Genomic DNA, 20,922 nt, shown 5'->3' on the forward strand with positions numbered 1-20,922 from the left:
GTAGTGTAGTAGACCTAAGTATTCATCAAGTACCACCATAATGACAACATTAAAGTGCAGTAGGCCTAAGTATTCATCAAGTACCACTATAATGACAAGATTAAAGTACAGTAGCGTAGTAGACCTAAGTATTCATTAAAAACGAGAATATTTACGGCCAGTGTAACATCACCACTGTGTTGAAATATATGAGTGATTCTTTGGTATACCACTAGATGAAGCCTGCGTACCACAGTTTGAGAATCCCCGCTTTAGAGTTTTTGTTGGATGTTGTTTCTAATTGTATGTTACACACCCAATGGTTCAAGAGAGAGGATTAAGAAGTTACCAGCTCTTCGTGGGGGACCCGCGCAAATAATGGATGTTCACTGAAGTGCTTCACCATCCAGAGGTGGACCTCCTCCACATCTGTGATGGTGTAGACCAGACCCTGTGCAAGACAAACACACAAAAGTCAAAGTGGGAACCAATTGATCCAAAAACCTAGACCGAAAGGACAACTTCACTTCTTCCCCATCAGTCGCAACTCTTATGTAAGAGTCCGTCACTTTTCTGTGCATTCTAAATCGTGAAAAAAAGCTAGTACGTGGCGGCTCACAATGTAGGAAATGGGGGTATGATCCATTTTGCATATTCAGTGCTGTAAAAAAAACATAATACCGCCAACAACACTGTGACCTTCTTTCTTTCTTTAGTTTATTTCGAACATGAACACACTTACATCATAATACATCACACAATTTCATATCATTTCATTTTACATCATGCCCGAAAAGGAGTAGGAAGAAGCAAAGCTTATTTAATCCTACCCCTTTCCCACTTCAAGCGTTTACAAATATATAGAATCATTTACTGACCTTTTTATATAATAAAATAACATCTATGAATTAGTATACAACAGTTTTGTAATATGTAATTAATTAATTAATACAGTCATTATTAACATACTGAGATGAAGAATATCTTATTTTCAATAAGGTTGAAAGTATTTCTCATAATTCTTCTTTTTTGTACTCTGTAAGCACTATTATTTTGAACAACCTCTTAAACTGGATCATATCAGTACAATTTTTAACTTCTTTACTTAATCCATTCCATAATTTAATTCCACATACTGATATGCTAAAAGTTCTAAGTGTTGTACGTGCATATAAATGTTTTAAATTATTTTTTCCTCTAAGGTTATATTTCTCCTCTTTAGTTGAGAAGAATTGTTGTACATTCTTTGGTAGCAGGTTATAATTTGCTTTGTACATCATTTTAGCTGTTTGCAATTTTACCAAATCACCAAACTTTAATATTTCTGACTTAATAAATAAAGGGTTTGTGTGTTCTCTATATCCAACATTATGTATTATTCTAACTGATCTTTTTTGTAACACGGTTAGTGAATGTAGCGCACATTTGTAGTTATTTCCCCATATTTCTGCACAATAACTCAGATATGGTAACACTAGCGAGGGGTAGTGATTTTTGGCCCAGGACATATTTTGCTTTATTCATTATTGAAATGTTTTTTGCCACCTTATGTTGTATGTTTTGTATATGAGATTTCCAGTTCATTTGATCATCTATTAATACTCCCAAAAATCTAGTTTCTTTTACCCTTTCTATGTCTACTTCGTCTATTTGTATTTGTGTATGATGCTCTTTTCTACTATTACCAAATAGCATTATTTTAATTTTACTGAGATTCAAAGATAGTCTGTTTTTGTCAAACCATCTTTTTAATTTGTTCATTTCTTCTGTTATTATTTGTATTATCTTCTGTGTGCTCTCTCCTGAACAGAAAGCAGTTGTGTCGTCTGCAAATAAAACCAACTTTAAGTCCTTCGTAACCTTACAAATGTCGTTTATATAAAGATTGAACAATCTTGGTCCCAGTATTGACCCCTGGGGTACACCACAGGATATATCTAGCCGTGTTGACATATTTTCACCCATCTTTACATATTGCTTCCTGTTGGTTAAATAACTTCTTACCCAATTCAATACCAAACCTCTGATGCCATATCGTTCTAATTTTCGTATTAAAATATCATGATTAATTGTGTCAAATGCTTTTGTTAAGTCCATGAATACTGCGGCCGCACATTCTTTACCATCTATTGCATTGGTAATTTCCTCTGTTATTTTTGTTAGTGCTATTGATGTTGAGATATTTGCTCGGAATCCATATTGGTTCTCCACAAGCGTCCCACTTTTGTTAATAAATAAATCTAATCGACTATTGAATAATTTTTCCAAGATTTTGGAGAATTGTGGAAGTAATGAAACTGGTCTGTAGTTAGTAAACTGGTGTACGTCTCCATTCTTATAAATTGGTACGACTTTTGCAATTTTCATTATATCAGGGAATTTACCGGTTAAAAATGATACATTGGTGATATATGTCAGAGGTTCTGAAATGTCTTGTATAACCTTTTTTATCGTTACCATATCTATTCCATGACAGTCGGTTGAGGTCTTGGATTTACAATTGTTTACAATTTTGATTATTTCTTCTTTTGTTACACTTTTAAGAAACATGGAATTGGGATTTCTGTCTATGAGCTCACTCAAGGCCTCAACTGACCCATCATCTGTATTTGGAATTCTTTACCAAGATGCCCATATAGCTTAACCAAGCTATATGGACAGAGTTAACACCAAGGAACTACTTTTCTGCCGTCGCGACACGAGTAGGCAGCTACTAGCTAGCTCGAGCTGCCAATAGCGGTGGTTGCGACCCGCCATAAGATAAAGAAGGAGGAGTTTGAGCTGCGTACATTGATTGTATGTTTTACTCTGTTGCACACGTAACATTAGACTGTTAGCACTAGCCAAACCAACAATAAATAGTGTTTTGGAAAAAACGTGTGTGTTTTCTTTTAGTCATTGGTAAGCACAACAATGAATTAATATTATTTTTGGAGCAGTTATTTTTTGGTGAAAGCTGCTGGTGAAAGGAGGTGGGGCACCCCCACTCCAAATGAAAGTGGTGGACTACACACAGTTTGAGCGCAGGACAAAGAGCCTTAACAGATTTTGCATTCTGACATTCTTCACTGGCACAACAAGTGACTTTGTTGATGAGATGTACAAACCCACAAACCAGTGAAGTTGTCACGTTGTGTAAATGGTAAATAAAAAACAAAATACAATGACTTGCAAATCTTTTTCAACTTACACTACATTGCCAAAAGCATTTGGCCACCCATCCAAATTATGAGAATCAGGTGCCCTAATCACTTGGTCAGGTGTATAAAATCAATCACTTAGGCATGGAGACTGTTTCTACCAACATTTGTGAAAGACTGGGCCGCTTTCAGTCATAGGATGCTACCTGTACAAAAAATCCAGTCGGGAAATGTCCTCGCTCCTAAATATTCCAAAATCAACTTTATTATAAGAAAAGTGAAAAGTTTGAGATCAACAGCAAGTCAGCCAGGAAGTGGTAGGCCACGTAAACTGCCAGAGAGGGTTGAGCAGATGCTGAAGCGCATAGTGCAAAGACTTTCTGCACAGTCGGTTGCTACAGAGCTCCAAACTTCATGTGACCTTCCTATTAGCCCACGTACAGTACGCAGAGAGCTTCATGGAATGGGTTTCCATGGCTTAGCTGCTGCATCTAGCCATACATCACCAAGTCCAATGCAAAGCGTGGGATGCAGTGGTGTAAAGCACCACTGCATCCCACCTAACACTTCTCAGGACTGATGAATCACGCGCTTCCATCTGGCAATCTGATAGACCAGTCTGGGTTTGGAGGTTGCCAGGAGAACGCTACATTTCGGACTGCATTGTGCCGAGTGTGAAATTTGGTGGAGGAGGAATTATGGTGTGGGGTTGTTTTTCAGAAGTTGGGCTTGGCCCCTTAGTTCCAGTGAAATGAACTGTGAATGCTCCAGGATACCAAAACATGTTGGACAATTCCATGGGATGGCACTTCTAGTTCATATGTGAGTAAAGGCAGGTGGCAAAATACTTTTGGTAATATAGTGTATATTCAATTGAATAGACTGCAAAGACAAGATATTTAACGTTAAAACTGGTAGACTGTGTTATTTTTTGCAAATATTAGCTCATTTGGAATTTGATGCCTGCAACATGTTTCAAAAAAGCTGGCACAAGTGGCAAAAAAGACTGAGAAAGTTGAGGAATGATCATCGAACACTTATTTGAAACATCCCACAGGTGAACAGGCTAATTGGGAACAGGTGGGTGCCATGATTGGGTAAAAAGCAGCTTCCATGAAATGCACAGTCATTCACAAACAAGGATGGGGCGAGGGTCACCACTTTGTCAACAAATGTGTGAGGAAATTCTTGAAGAACAACATTTATCAACCTAACTATTGCATTACATTTTGGGATTTGACCATCTACAGTCCGTATTCAGAGAATCTGGAGAAATCACTGCACGTAAGGGGCAAGGCAGAAAACCAACATTGAATGCCTGTGACCCTCGATCCCTCAGGCGATATACTGCATCAAAAAGCGACATCAGTGTGTACACTTCAGAAAACCGCTGTCAGTAACTACAGTTGGTCGCTACATCTGTAAGTGCAAGTTAAAACTCAACTATGCAAAGCCAAACCCATTTATCAACAAAACCCAGAAACGCATTGCTGGGCCCGAGTTCATCTAAGATGAACTGATGCAAAGTGGAAAAGTCTTGTGTGGTCTGACGAGTCCACGTTTCACATTGTTTTTGGGAACTGTGGACGTTGTGTTCTCCGGACCAAAGAGGAAAAGAACCATCCGGTTTGTTAAAGGCGAAAAGTTGAAAAGCCAGTATCTGTAATGGTATGGGGGTGTATTAGTACCCAAGGCATGGGTAACTTACACATCTGTGAAGGCACCATTAATGCTGAAAGGTACATACAGGTTTTGGAGCAACATATGTTGCCATCCAAGCCCCGTCTTTTTCATGGACGCCCCTGCTTATTTCAGCGAGACAATGCCAAGCCACGTGTCACAACAGCGTGGCTTCATAGTAAAAGAGTGCGGGTACTAGACTGGCCTGCCTGTAGTCCAGACCTGTCTCCCATTGAAAATGTGAGACCCCCGGACTGTTGAACAACTTAAGCTGTACATCAAGTAAGAATGGGAAATAATTCCACTTCAAAAATGTGTCTCCTCAGCTCCCAAACCTTTACTGAGTGTTGTTAAAAGGAAAAGCCATGTAACACAGTGGTAAAAATGCCCCTGTGACAACTTTTTTGCAATGTGTTGCTGCAATTAAATTCTAAGTTCATGATTATTTGCAAAAAAAAAATACGTTTCTCAGTGTGAACATGAAATATCTTGTCTTTGCAGTCTACTCAATTGAATATAAGTTGAAAAGGGTTTGCAAATCATTGTATTCTGTTTTTATTTACAATTTACACAAAATGCCAACTTCACTGGTTTTGGGTTTTGTATGTTACAAAAGGGAATACATCAACTTTTGTCCTCAAAATTCTGCACACAACAAAAAATAAATAAATTTTGGAACTGTATTCTAAATTAAAAAAACAAAAAATGACATAAGTATAGCGAGTAAGGAGGACTGAAAGCCAGGGTGTAGCAGAGCATTTGCGATGAATTAAAGTGACCTTTTTAATCACGGCTTCTAGTAAAACTGCTTGTGATCCAAATGATGCAACCTTGGCATAGGTCTGTGGTCTTATTCCACTTATTAGGGTTTCATGTTGGTTTGGTCACATGCGCAGAGCAATGATTGTTGACAGAAGGATGGAACTAACCCAGAGGTTAATCCTCCATGTCACTGGCGTTTACTTTGGAGGCTGCACAGATAGCTTCAGCAGAACCAGCACGTCTTAGCACACTCTGCCATGGCACACATTTACACAACTTTTACACTTTTGTCCAGAGGTGGAAAAAAAGACTTTTGCACACATGTTATCTGCTAAGTTGTGTAATCACTTATTACGTATAATGCACCTTCATTTTAGGGATAAACGGTTGTTGGAGCCTATCTATATTATTTATTTATTAATTGTTTTGACAATAAAATCAAATAATGCCAATAATGATGTTGATGAATTATTGGATGTTTTAGATGAATTGTGATTGACTGATTGTTTTCAGCTGCTCACGCTTTTCCTGGTGAGCCACTTCCTACTCCTATAATTAAGAAGACAGAACAGCTGGGTGCCCTTTGTCTGTCTATCATGTTGAAGGAGTGAGGAGTGAAACAGTTTGCTTACTGCTAAATAAGTGTTATTTTGATTATGTTGAAGTCAACCAAGGAGAATATGTTTTGCTTGTGAAAATAAATTATGATCATTTGGAATCTCGACATATCTCCGCGAGTGCTTATTAAGGAATTTAGTGAGTCAAATACCTCCTCTGCATTACTTTATTTTTTCGAACTTTTTGAACGCAAGAGTAGCCGTAACAAGTAAACAAACTTCACTGAAGACCCGAAGGATCAACCACAATCGCTCTGCACCGAGGACAGAAAGCAGCCGGCGGGCCGGGAATAAAATCAGCTGATGACGTCATGAATGAATGCATGAACGCGCCGCTGCGCTGAATGGAATCATTCGAACGCTATGGAAAGAAAGTTGCAGATTGTGGATGTGAAATGCAATAAAACAGGATGTTGGAAGGACATTTAAGAATTAAATAAGTGGAGATTAAATTGAGCTGTGTGATTATCTGGAATGATGTCTGGCACACCTGAGACGACAGCTGAGGCCGACGACATGCTGAGAACGCGCATTGCTTCGCGCAGAGGCAGACTGAGCGCGTGCACGAGGAGGCTAAATGAAATAAAGACTTTGATGACTGATGTTAGAAATGCTGATAAAGTCAATGATGCATTTGAAGTATTTAAAGGAGCTGTGGATGAATTTAAAAATGCTCACAATTCTGTGCAGGAATTCTTATTAGAAGAGGAAAAGGAAAAGGATTATTATGACTGGTATGAACCCAGAATAATACATTTGAATTATTTCATGAAAGATGTTGAAACATGAAATAGAGAAATTGCACAATCAAAAGTTGGACCACTGGACAGCATATCAAATGTATCTCACGAATCAAAGTCTGCCACTGGATCAAAAGCCTCTAGATCTTCCTCAGTATCCTCAGAATTAAAAAGGGCCAAAGCGGAAAAGGCTGCTACAATGGCTCGAGCTGCTGCACTGAAGGAAAAACACACCTTGCAACTGGAGGAAACAAAGCTTAAAGCAAATATGGAGCAAATGGAGTTGGAAGCAGACCTCGCAGCATCAACTGCTAAAATACAAATCCTTCAAAGTGATTTAATTCATGAAAGTAATGAGGTGGCTCAGGAAACCATGACTGAGTATTATGATTCTCACCATGAAAGAGAAACTATGGAGAGCAATGTGGACTTTATAGAGTTCGGTGCAATACCCAAAACCCCACTTCACCAAACCATCTTAAGTCTCCACAGACCTCCACTTAAAAGGAACACCAACACATCAGAAGATCTAAATAAACCTCAAAACAAAAACACAACTGAAAAACACAAGACCCAGAGTGTAAATCAGACTCAAATAATAAATCACTCTGCACAAGATAATGTGATTATTAATGCTGCTCATGATAACTTGGATATGGTTATTCAAAGACAAAGTGATATCGCAAAACTCATTGTCTCACAGCAAAAACTGTCTCTACTACCAGCAAGAGAGATGTATGTGTTTGATGGTAATCCACTGGCATATTAGTCTTTTATCCATGCATTTGAACACTTGATTGAAGACAAGACTGAGAATAATCAAAACCAACTCTACTACCTTGAGCAGTTTACCTCTGGTTTGCCAAGAGACTTGGTTCGCAGCTATTTGGACATGGAAGCCAGTAGGGCTATAATGAAGCAAGGCGCCTCTTAAAAGAACACTTTGGAAATGAGATGAAGATTTCGGGAGCTTACTTGGAAAAAGCCTTGGACAGCGATTAAAGCTGAGGATGGGAAAATGCTGCATGCATATGCACTGTATTTGAGAGGATGCTGTAATGTAATGCAAGATTTACAGTATTTGGAGGAACTTGATATCCCATCGAACCTAAGGCTAATTACATCCAAACTACCCTACAAACTCAGAGAAAGGTGGCAAAGCACAGCTTATGAGACAACAGAGAACTGGCAGGAGAATCAGATTTAACAACTTTGTGGATTTTGTGGAAAAGCATGCCTCGATGCTTTTGGATCCGTTGTTTGGAGACATTCAGGACCAAATAACAACAATGAAAAGGCCTCTTCCAAAAGCACAAGTGGACTAAAACCAATCAGAGGCAGAAACAGCAGCTTTGCTACTTCAGTAGCTGTGAATACAGAGCCAGCAGGATGCACTGTAAAACAATCCTCTGTTCAACAACTACCTGCTCCAACCACACCCAGTGTCATCTGTTTATGTGGATATTGCCATGGCAAACATGCTCTGATTGACTGCTCACAATTCAAAACACAGTCACATGACAAAAAGGTTGAATTTTTAAGAAGGCAAGAATATAGTTTTGGTTGCCTACTAAAAGGTAATTTAAGCAAAAATTGTAAAAGAAGATTAATGTGTCATGTTTGCAAAATGAAACATCCTACTGTACTTCATATTTCAAGTGAAAAAGGCCCAAGGCAGGAAAATCAAGCAAAGCCTACTGCTGAGACAGAAGAAAACCCTATAAGCATTGCTCTTGTTTCAGCCAGTGATGCAACTGGGGCGGGGAAAGACTGTGCACTTGCAATCATGCCAGTCAGAGTTAAGGCGGGAAAGGGGAACAGATATGTTCAGACCTATGCCTTCCTCGATCCAGGCAGCACGGCAACATTTTGTACGGAAAATCTAATGGACCAACTGAATGTGAAAGGACGCAAATCAGAAATTATTTTGCGAACAATGGGACAGGAAAAGCCTGTGAAGACCTATGAGGTAAGAGGACTGGAGGTTGGAGACTTGGAAGGGTTCACATATCTGGACCTGCCGAAAGTGTATACACAGAGCAAGATACCTGTCTCAAAGGAAAACATCATCACAAAGGCTGACTTGAAGAGGTGACCATATCTAGGTGGCATTGACTTAAAGGAAATTGAGGCCAACATTGAACTTCTTATTGGGACTGATGTTCCTCGGGCAATGGAGCCATGGAATATAATAAACAGTCAAAAAAATGGACCATATGCAGTCCAAACCATACTGGGATGGGTGGTAACTGGACCACTCAGTTGCAGTGCTACAGAACATGCTGGGCCCATTGCAGTTTCAACTAACAGAATCTCAGTAATTGAGCTGAAGGACCTCCTCATCAGACAATATAACCAGGATTTCTCTGAAAACATATATGAGGAGAAAAATGAGATGTCAGTTGAGGATAAATGTTCTATGGAGATCGCCTCAAGTTCAGTCTTTCTTAAATATGGTCACGATCCTCTGCCACTGCCTTTCCGGGATAAAGACAAAGTCACACCTCAGGATAAGTTCAGAGAGAAAGAAAGACATCGGCATTCCTCCTCTTCTTCTTCCAAAAAAAGCCATGACAAAGATAAAGAAAAGGTCAAGAAGGACAAAGGAGACAAACGTGACAAAACGGAGGAAATCAGAGACCTGCACGGTCGGAGGGGAAGCTTACCTTTTGACAAAGAGCCAACGCCCTTAGAGGCTGATCCTTACACATTCCCATACGGCGGCAAAGACGTGCACAGAACAGTCGAAAAGGAGAAAAATAAGAAAATCAAGGACTCCACCAAGGACAAGACCATGGACCATGGAACAAGGAAACATATAACACGACCATGGACCTAAGACCATGGAACAAGTAAAGACATTTCCAGATGCCAAAGGCTTTGTGAGAAGTGTTTTGGTTAAAACCAAGACCAACACGATTCAACGACCAATAGATGAACTCTGCCTGCTAATGGAAGGAGCTTGATGGACTGAGGGGGGCTTCGGTTCTCCAGCCTCGATGACTCGATGACCGCTTCAGATATGACTATGGACTTTGATGAGACTTAACTAGTAACTCAAGTAACTCAATTAATTTTGAATTTGAAGAACATAATTGTTTGGATTGTATTGTTCTATTATGGCTCCTTTAAATATTATTATTTATGTAATTGTTTTGCTAAAGCACACAATTAGGGGCTGGGATGTTGGAGCCTATCTATATTATTTATTTATTAATTGTTTTGACAATGAAATAAAATAATGCCAATAATGATGTTGATGAATTATTGGATGTTTTAGATGAATTGTGATTGACTGACTGTTTTCAGCTGCTCACACTTCTCCTGGTGAGCCACTTCCTCCTCCTATAATTAAGAAGACAGAACAGCTGGGTGCCCTTTGCCTGTCTATCATGTTGAAGGAGTGAGGAGTGAAACAGTTTGTTTACCGCTAAATAAGTGTTATTTTGATTATGTTAAAGTCAACCAAGGAGAATATGTTTTGCTTGTGAAAATAAGAGTCGGGACCAGGGGTGGACCGCTCGCCTGTGCATCGGTTGGGAACATCTCTGCGCTGCTGACCCGTCTCCGCTCGGGATGGTTTCTTGCTGGCCCCACTATGGACTGGACTCTTACTATTATGTTGGATCCACTATGGACTGGACTCTCACAATATTATGTCAGAACCACTCGACGTCCATTGCATTCGGTCTCCCCTAGAGGGGGGGGTTACCCACAAAAGCGGTCCTCTCCAAGGTTTCTCATAGTCATTCACATCGACGTCCCACTGGGGTGAGTTTTTCCTTGCCCTTATGTGGGCTCTGTACCGAGGATGTCGTTGTGGCTTGTGCAGCCCTTTGAGACACTTGTGATTTAGGGCTATATAAATAAACATTGATTGATTGATTGATTGAAAATAAATTATGATCATTTGGAATCTCGACATATCTCCGCGAGTGCTTATTAAGGAATTTAGTGAGTCAAATACCTCCTCCTCAGGACTACTCTGCATTACTTTATTTTTTTGAACTTTTTGAACGCAAGAGTAGCCGTAACAACGATATTTGTAGTACCTTTTGACGTTCCCCCCACTGACGCAGTTATGGCTGGGGGCCAGCAGGGAAGGCCCCTATGGGCCTGGTGCGAGTGCACACACGCCAAAAGAAACACAATAAAACCCGGAGGGAACCCACGCACTCACAGGGAGGACATGCAAACTCCACACAGAAAGATCCCGAGCGCAAGATCGAACCCAGGACCTTCGTATTGTGAGGCAGATGCACTAACCCCTCTTCCACCGTGCTGCCCCGGTTGCAACATGTTCTGTTAAAATGTAATAATCACTTATTCCTCTGTTGTTTGATACTTTACATTAGTTTTGGATGATACCACAAATTTGGGTATCGATCTGATACCAAGTAGTTACAGGATCATACATTGGTCATATTCAAAGTCTTCATGTGTCCAGGGACATATTTCCTGAGTTTATAAACATAAAAAACGAAAGAAGATGTTGTGATGCCAAAAAATATCAACGTAATCATAGTAGTATCGACTAGATATGTGCCTGTACTTGATATCATTACAGTGGATGTTAGGTGTAGATCCACCCATGACGTTTGTTTACATTGTGACGCTGGTGAGCTACGGCGTGTCGTGAAGCATGTTTAGCTATTCCTCGTCCTCCAGTGATAACGTCACTTGTAAGAAACTCACTTTATTTGTCACCATGGAGGCCAGGATTAGTGATTTAGAAGTAGCTAAAACACTGCCGACTGCGGATGGACGTTAGCTGCTAGCCATGTCTTAAAGCACATCTTCCTGAGGGCGTTTCAGTGTTAACTTCACATTTATAGTCAGTTTTTAGGCCGTTCTCCCTATTCTGTCTGCACACTGTGTCTGCTCGTAAGTACTCTGTGTGTGCGCTGCTGAACATGCTCCTTTGCCCGTAAAACCGGCAAAGTCACGACGTAACGACACGCCTTCATGCCCGTTAAAAAAAGAAGGGCGGGGGTGGCCCGGTACTTTTTAGAGGCGGGAGAATACCGAATATGATTCATTAGTATCGCGGTACTATACTAGTACCGGTGTATCATACAACCCTAGCGCGCCTTGTCACGCAATCTGTGATCGTGATGAAACGCAACCAATTTTGCTTCAAAATGAAACTTTCAACTTTTAACATTAAAACTGAGGTAACTTGTGGTTATTGCAGCGACAAACATTTTTATCATGGGCGCACATCAACAAGCAGAGGAGAACGCTACACTGGCGGTTTACTGATTCAATGTTGTCAACAAAAGTTGGAATTGGGGGTTAAAAAATCACCAAAAAATGATTCCCGGGCGCGGCCACCGCTGCTGCCCACTGTTCCTCTTACATTCCAGGGGGTGAACAAGGGGATGGGTAAAATGCAGTGGACACATTTCACCACACCTTGTGTGTGTGTGACAATCATTGATACTTTAACTTTTTTTTAACAAAAGTAGCACAGTTAAATTCAACTAAACAGAGACCCAAAGTATGTAGGACATCTAAGACCTGTAAAGACCAAGTCCTCCAAGAAGATGTCGTTCATATCACCACAGATGATCGGTCCTACGACACCTCGGAGAGGCACAAATACACCGTTCAAGCATAGGGCATACTTGCTTTGTTGGCAACTCAAATTACAACATTGCCCAGAATCAGTTTGACTGAGTCCGCTTTGACTGTCTTTGAGTGATTGTTTCCCCGCCAAGTGTTTGAGCCGGTGTTTAGTCTGTACATTCTAGCATAGTTCACAGGAACACATTTGAAAAAGATCCGTGCATTTCACTCATGTTGAGCTCAGCCTGAACCCACTCATCGCAGCACGCTCCATCATGGGTGGCACCCCAAAAAGAGCTTGTGAAATTGCAATAAAGAAGAAGAAGAATGGAGTGTCCTGGAATAGCAACATGCGGCTGACACAACAATGCGTCCAACCAGGAGGTTTGTTCAAGAAAACAATCATTTGTTGTTGACTGAACTTTGTGGTGGAGGAGGTCATGGAACAAAGTGAAACCATTAAATGTTGCTGCGGGGCCACAATTATCTTCCTTGATGATTAAGGCCTTCAACCAGGAGCTAAAAAAAAGTGCTGCAGCTGGTCTGGAAATACCATTTCAGCTTAAAGGGGAACTGCCCTTTTTTGGGGGAATGTTGCCTATCGTTCACAATCATGATGAGAGGACAAAAGGGTTTGAGTTTTTTTGCATTCCATCTAATGTTAGCAATCAATTCTACCCCTAAATCACTTTAAAAATACATTCAAAAAAACATCAACAATACTTCATGTACAAAACTCAAAACCAGTGAAGTTGTCACGTTGTGTAAATGGTAAATAAAAACAGAATACAATGATTTGCAAATCCTTTTCAACTTGTATTCAATTGAATGGACTGCAAAGACAAGATATTTAATGTTCACACTGAGAAATCTTTTAGATTTTAATGGCAGCAACACATTGCAAAAAAGTTGTCACAGGGGCATTTTTACCATCGTGTTACATGGCCTTTCTTTTTAACAACACTCAGTACAGGTTTGGGAACTGAGGAGACACATTTTTGAAGTGGAATTCTTTCCCATTCTTGCTTGATGTACAGCTTAAGTTGTTCAACAGCCCGGGGTCTCTGTTGTGGTATTTTAGGCTTCATAATGCACCACACATGTTCAATGGAAGACAGGTCTGGACTACAGGCAGGCCAGTCTAGTACCGCACTCTTTTACTATGAAGCCACGCTGTTGTAACACGTAACATTTTCTTGCTTAAATAAGCAGGGGCGTCCATGATAACATTGCTTGGATGGCAACATATGTTGCTTGAAAACCTTTATGTACCTTTCAGTATTAATGGTGCCTTCACAGATGTGTAAGTCACCCATGCCTTGGGCACTCACACACCCTCATAGCATCACAGATGCTGGCTTTTGAACTTTGCACCTAGAACAATCCGGATGGTTCTTTTCCTCTTTGGTCCGAAGGACACCACGTCCACAGTTTCCAAAAACAATTTGAAATGTGGACTCGTCAGACCACAGAACACTTTTCCACTTTGCATCAGTTCATCTTGATAAGCTCGGGCCCAGCGAAGCGTTTCTGGGTGTTGTTGATAAATGGCTTTGGCTTTGCATAGTAGAGTTTTAACTTGCACTTACAGATGTAGCAACCAACTGTAGTTACTGACAGTGGTTTTCTGAAGTGTTCCTGAGTCCATGTGGTGATATCATTTACAAACTGATGTCGGTTTTTGATGCCTAAGGAATCGAAGGTCACGGGCATTCAATGTTGGTTTTCGGCCTTGCCACATACGTGCAGTGATTTCTCCAGATTCTATGAACCTTTTGATTATATTACAGACCGTAGATGGTGAAATCCCTAAATTCCTTGCAATAGCTGGTTGAGAAATATTGTTCTTAAACAATTTGTTCACGCATTTGTTGACAAAGTGGTGACTCTCGCCCCATCCTTGTTTGTGAATGACTGAGCATTTCATGGAAGCTGCTTTTATACCCAATCATGGCACCCACCTGTTCCCAATTAGCCTGTTCACCTGTGGGACGTTCCAAATAAGTGTTTGATGAGCTTTCCTCAACTTTCTCAGTCTTTTTTGCCACTTGTGCCAGCTTTTTTGAAACATGTTGCAGGCATCAATTTCCAAATGAGCTAATATTTGCAAAAAATAAAATTTCCAGTTTGAACATTAAATATCTTGTCTTTGCAGTCTATTCAATTGAATATACTGTAAGTTGAAAAGGATTTGCAAATCATTGTATTCTGTTTTTATTTACCATTTACAAAATGTGACAACTTCACTGCTTTTGGGTTTTGTACGTTCTGTAACCTGTATGATAACCAAGCTGTAGCAACATTGTAATTGTAAGAGTTATTGTAGCGTACTAACACATCGACATGCTATGGTATTAGCCGTAAGGGCTAACTACGGCAAGAAATAAGCTAGCTTCTACATCAACACGTTTGAGCTTGTAATGCACAACACAATGTGATAGGACACCAATCTGTACTGAGTGACAAACATGAACAATCATATTACAGTATCTGTAAAGTAGTATTTCATGTTTTGTTTGTACACAGCTAGCCAGACAGTGTATGTACTGTAGTTGTAATAACACGCATGACGTGCTGCGTGCATCATCATCAATATTAAAGTGACTCACTTGATGAACAGTTGTCTGTTTGGTGCAGCTGGGCAGGGACGTTTTTTTACCAGTTTATTTAGGTAAGCGTTCTGTTTATGTCAAAATAGCTTGTCATCAAATTCTACATTTAACGGCTTTGTGTCACTTTCACATGACTCTATCGGCTTCCATCTGATCCAACTCTTCCTTTGTGTTCGCTTCTAGAAGCATTAGTTAATCCTCTGTATATTCAACTTCAAAAAGTATAAGGTTGTAAATCCTCATTTTGTGCAAAAATGGCGGTCTTTGTTGTTTGTTACCAAGTCTGTCATGATTAGAACACACACCAGTGTTTTGTATCCGGAAGTAGGAACACACATTTGTTGCCAGAAGTTGCACATGCACTGCTATTGAAACGTAAACCAATGCTCAAAAGAAGTCAGTTCCAGCAATGATTACAATTATCAAAACTCGGTAAATATTGAACATATTACATATTGTTATGAAGGTGTCTGTTACTACATTATACATATACTTGCAGTGTGTATATTGTACATATTACATATTGTTATGAAGGTGTCTGTTACTACATTATATATATATATATACACACACACATACATACATACATACATACATACATACATATATATATATATATACTTGCAGTGTGTATATTGTACATATTACATATTGTTATGAAGGTGTCTGTTACCACATTATATATATACTTGCAGTGTGTATATTGTACATATTACATATTGTTATGAAGGTGTCTGTTACTACATTATATATATACTTGCAGTGTGTATATTGTACATATTACATATTGTTATGAAGGTGTCTGTTACTACATTATATATACTTGCAGTGTGTACATTGCACATATTACATATTGTTATGAAGGTGTCTGTTACTACATTATATATATAATTGCAGTGTGTATATTGTATACATTAAAGATGCATCCATGTATCAGATGCTGTACATACCCCGACTCTCAGTGTGTAGGCATACTCTGCCAACAATGTGGGACTAATGATCCTCCACTTGTGCTTGGTCTTCTTAAAATGGGGGTCCGGGAACAAGAAGAACATCTTACTGAGCTGAAAGGGAAAATAAATGGCTCAGAAAAGCTTTGGCCAGCCCTGAGACAGAACACATTTGAATTGCATATAATTTCTACTTTTACAATTTCTACTTTGATACTGTATAATGTCAGTTTTTAAGCGTAGCGGCAGTAACAATTTGTGGTTTGTTGTAAAGTTCTGTGGCTTGAAAAACTGTAATTCCCCCCATTTTCTCCCATAAAGGTTCCCTCGAGTTGCTCACGTCAAGTGCAGGAGCACAGGCTGTATTGTTATTAGATGCATTTCATGAGCCAACATGATTATGGACACACAAGTCAGGGTCTCTGTGCTGCAGCAACAAAGTCCTATTTGCAAAGTTAGCAGACAAAGCAAGAAGAATAAGTGAAGAGTTGGAGGTCTGCATGAGGGAGAAGTCTCACCACCTTATGTGTGAGGAGGGGTTTGATTTCACTCAAAGTAGAACTTCTTGGCTCAAACTCGTGAAGTGGCACCTCCAAAGTCGTGAAATTTGGAGTTCAACTAAAACAATAAAGATGCACACTATGAAATATGATGCACAAATCTTGCAAGACTTCAGCTCAGTGAGTATCAACTCCAACTTTTGCCGTTTTTTTCCCCCCAACGTTTACAGATGGGCACTAACAAACAGGAAGTTGAACGCCTAATGATACTCAATAAGTTTAATTTTTATTTATTTAACAATATGTTTAATTGTTTTGTTCATTTAACAATATGTTTAATTTGTATTCATTTAAAGGAGCCATATGTAATAATTCCATTTAAAGCCCCGAAATCTTGTTATTGTTTTCATTTCGATGTCCCACCCGCCATCGTTTGACCAATTAGAAAATCCGTGAGTGTCATGAAGTGGTGGTGACGAACCCCAAGATGCAGAGATGACAGGCTTGGTACAAGAAAACATGGTTTTAATGTTAAAAAAAGCAAGGAAAACACAAACCAGAAACCAGGAAACAGCAAACAGGGACAGGAGTCAGGATCCAAGGAATAGCTCACAGCATTCAAGAAACAGGCAGTCCACAGCATACAGCAAACAATACTCCAGCACTGACTGGAGGGCAAGGCAGGTATAAATAGCAGCCGACTGATTGACACCAGGTGTGGCCAGGTGCCAATCAGTCGCAGCTGAGGGGAACAGCGCTAAGGGGGGCAAGCAGGAAACTGAACAAAAATAAGAGCGCTGACAAGAAATAAAACACAAACAGAGGGAAAACTAAAACATAACCAAAACTGTCAGTGACAAGCCTGACAGTAAGTGTGTCACATCCAGATTGCCAGTAAGTTGGTAAAGTTACTAAACAGGTCAGACCTTCGTAAATCTAAAAGGCCTTGTTACCATTATCAACTTATTCATGACAAAGCCGGGAACAAAACCAGGATTTGTATCGGGGATGCCTTTGAAAGATGGAGGAGATTGAAGGCGGGGGAGACGCCAAACTTGCTAATTTCCTCCTTGATAGGTACCGGTAAGTCAGACATTTACGTTTTCTTATTACTTGTAATAAATGGAAATGGACATTTGGTATGTAAAAGTGGCCTAGTGGTTAGAGTGTCTGCCCTGAGATTGGTAGGTTTTGAGTTCAAACCCCAGCCGAGTCATACCAAAGACTATAAAAATGGGACCCATTACCTCCCCGATTGGCACTCAGCATCAAGGGTTGGAATTGGGGGTTAAATCACCAAAAATGATTCCGGCCGCGGTACCGCTGCTGCACACTGCTCCCCTCAACTCCCAGGGGGTGATCAAGGGTGATGGGTCAAATGCAGAGAATAATTTTGCCACATCTAGTGTGTGTGTGACAATCATTGGTACTTTAACTTTAACTTTAAACTATATTGTCCAATACAGTCTATGATCTTGTCTAACAAAGCTAGTATATTCCTGCAACCAATGCTTAGTGTGATGGTGTGTAACTCCGAGTGTAATGCATTGCATGCTAGCCCGGTCAATGACACATGGACATACAGGCTAACAGGGGATATACTGTATATGCCAGTTAGCCTGTATGTCCATGTGTCATCCAACTGATAGGCATATATTTTGGACAAATAAAAGCTATGTGGATATGGGTAGTGTCACTGCCTATTTCCTTCTCAATATGCTGATACGCTGAGGAAATGGGTTCCAACATTAGCACGGCTGTCATCATGGCAATGTGAAAGGTATGGAGACAGCCAAATCACATGATGAAATAATTCCTCATTGGTGTTTGCATATTGTGGACTACATGTACCAAGTTATATGGCGATCTAAAAGGTTTGAAACAGTAGTCTATAGGCATACCTTGGTAAAATGTCTCTTTAGTTATGGGGGTACATTAAGCTGCTCAGCAATGTTCTCTACTTATTTTCACCAGTATAACCATAGCTAGCGTTGGTTGTAGTTGGTTTTAGTCTTTGTTTTCTGATAGTACTGACAATAACCATATGATTGCCATTTGTTGTGAAAACATACACAGGCATGACCTACTTCTTCCTGAAAAAAGCCTAATTTTTGTGTCAAATGCATTGGTTAGAGATTTGTTATTGACAAAACGCTTGTCTATTCAGCTATTATGGTCCCAGCACCTCAACCCCTAGTAAGAGGCAGTGGAAGTTTGAAGTTTCTTGGAGTAGCCCAGTCCATCCAGCGGGATTCGGCTGCGTATCTGGCAACCTCAGTCAGGGAGAGGGGGCTACAGAATTTAGACCATGATTGCAGTACCATTTCTGGCTACATTATTACATATGGCTTCTTTAACAATGTGTTTAATTTGTATTCATTTAACAATATGTTTAATTGTGGGGTTGTAATTTGAAAATGTATACAAACTTTTTGTTTAGGGTGACTGAAGCCATTTGAGGTGAAGATTTAATCCGAGTGAGGAATATGAGCATGACACAATAAATCCACTGTGTCATCTATGGTCTCCAACAAGTCATGGATTACTGCCACTAATGAGGGATAAAAAGTGCTCCATACTCAGCTGATGCCCCCCCCCCCCCCCCCCCACTCCTCAATCCCTCCATTGTTGTGAAATCCTGGATTTCCCCCCCTCCCTCTGCAATCCCTAATTCAGTCCATATGCTAAACATAAGGATGGTTCTGTTCAAAGGTTGTACTCCTATTACCTTGGCAGTGCCAGCACAGACTGTCAGCATTCATTTAAGCTTATTAGAGAAATTGCAGGCTTTGGAAAAGAAACTCTTACTTAGGGCGAAGGGCTGGGGGGGCTAAGTAGTTGTTATAGACCGCCTGCTCCAGAAGTGACACTAAATAATACTTCATGAACACATGTTGGATCACATGTGGCCTCACTAGTCAACATTGTTTATGGGCCATACATACATGTGTCTACTGGCCCCTAGAGTGTCTACTTGCCCCTAGAGTGTTTACTGTCCCCCTAGAGTGTCTACTGGCCCCCAGAGTGTCTACTGTTCCCCTAGAGTGTCTACTGGTCCCCAGAGTGTCTACTGTGTCCCTAGAGCATGGGTGTCAAACTCTGGCCCGCGGGCCAGATTTGGCCCGCCGTGTAATCTCATTTGGCCCTTGAGGCCATATCAAATTAACATTAGAGCTGGCCCGCCGGGATTATACGGCGGCTGTAACACCGCATTCACCGCTAATACTCATACTTGCCAACCCTCCCGATTTCCCGGGAGACTCCTGAATTTCAGTGAAATCCGGACATCTATAGTGGCGGCGTGCCTTAAAGGCATTGCCCTTAGCGTCTCCTTTACAACCTGTCGTCTCGTCCACTTATCCCCCATTCAAACAATGTGCCGGCCCAGTCACATAATATATGCGGCTTTTACACACACACACACACACACACACACACACACACACACACACACACACACACACAAGTGGATGCAAGACATACTTGGTCGACAGCCATACAGATGACACTGACGGTGGTCGTATAAAAAACTTTAACACTGTTCCAAATATACGCCACACTGTGAACCCACACCAAACAAGAAAGACAAACACATTTCGGGAGAACATCCGCACCGTAACACAACATAAACAATCTACTGTCTCCGCTCGGGATGGTTTCCTGCTGACCCCACTATGGACTGGACTCTTACTATTATGTTGGATCCACTATGGACTGGACTCTCACAATATTATGTCAGACCCACTCGACATCCATTGCATTCGGTCTCCCCTAGAGGGAGGGGGGGGGGGGGGGGGGTTACCCACATATGCGGTCCTCTCCAAGGTTTCTCATAGTCATTCACATCGACGTCCCACTGGGGTGAGTTTTTCCTTGCCCTTATGTGGGCTCTGTACCGAGGATGTCGTTGTGGCTTGTGCAGCCCTTTGAGACACTTGTGATTTAGGGCTATATAAATAAACATTGATTGATTGATTGATTGAAACACAACACAACAAATACCCAGAACGCTTTGCAGCACTAACTCTTCCGGGACGCTACAAATACACCCCCCGCTACCACCGTTTGTTTTTTGAAAGTTGATTTTATGTTATATAAGCGTTGCTTGTTCCATATTCAGCATTAAAGCAAATCAGTGTGGAGGTATAGAATAGGCAAATATAAGCTTTGGCTTCAGCCTTTTCCTTTTTCGGTCATTCTTTTTCTTTTCTTTTATTTTTGTGTGTAAATGTGTATGATTGTTAAATATGTCTAATCTGTACTGTTAAACTGGTCACACAAAATGTGTCATGAGATATAAATGGAATTAAGAGGACTTAAAGGAAATTAAATGACATCAAATATAGCTACAAATGAGGCATAATGATGCAATAT

At 40.4% G+C, this 20,922-nt stretch overlaps 1 protein-coding gene across 2 annotated transcripts in view; it reads right to left on the reverse strand.

Annotated features, from left to right (window-relative positions):
- Nucleotides 1-20,922, reverse strand: part of mettl1 (methyltransferase 1, tRNA methylguanosine) — a 61,516-nt gene that overhangs the window by 10,607 nt on the left and 29,987 nt on the right. The window contains exons 4-5 of one of the 2 annotated variants that reach the window (XM_061985407.2): nt 16,049-16,162; nt 329-430 (exon numbers count right to left, since the gene is read on the reverse strand). In XM_061985407.2, coding sequence (XP_061841391.1) covers nt 329-430; nt 16,049-16,162 — 216 coding nt within the window. The remainder of the gene's footprint in view (nt 1-328; nt 431-16,048; nt 16,163-20,922) is intronic. The other variant, XM_061985408.2, reaches the window with a different exon arrangement.

Source organism: Nerophis lumbriciformis, linkage group LG23, assembly GCF_033978685.3.
Source record: "Nerophis lumbriciformis linkage group LG23, RoL_Nlum_v2.1, whole genome shotgun sequence".
Lineage (NCBI taxonomy): Eukaryota > Metazoa > Chordata > Actinopteri > Syngnathiformes > Syngnathidae > Nerophis > Nerophis lumbriciformis.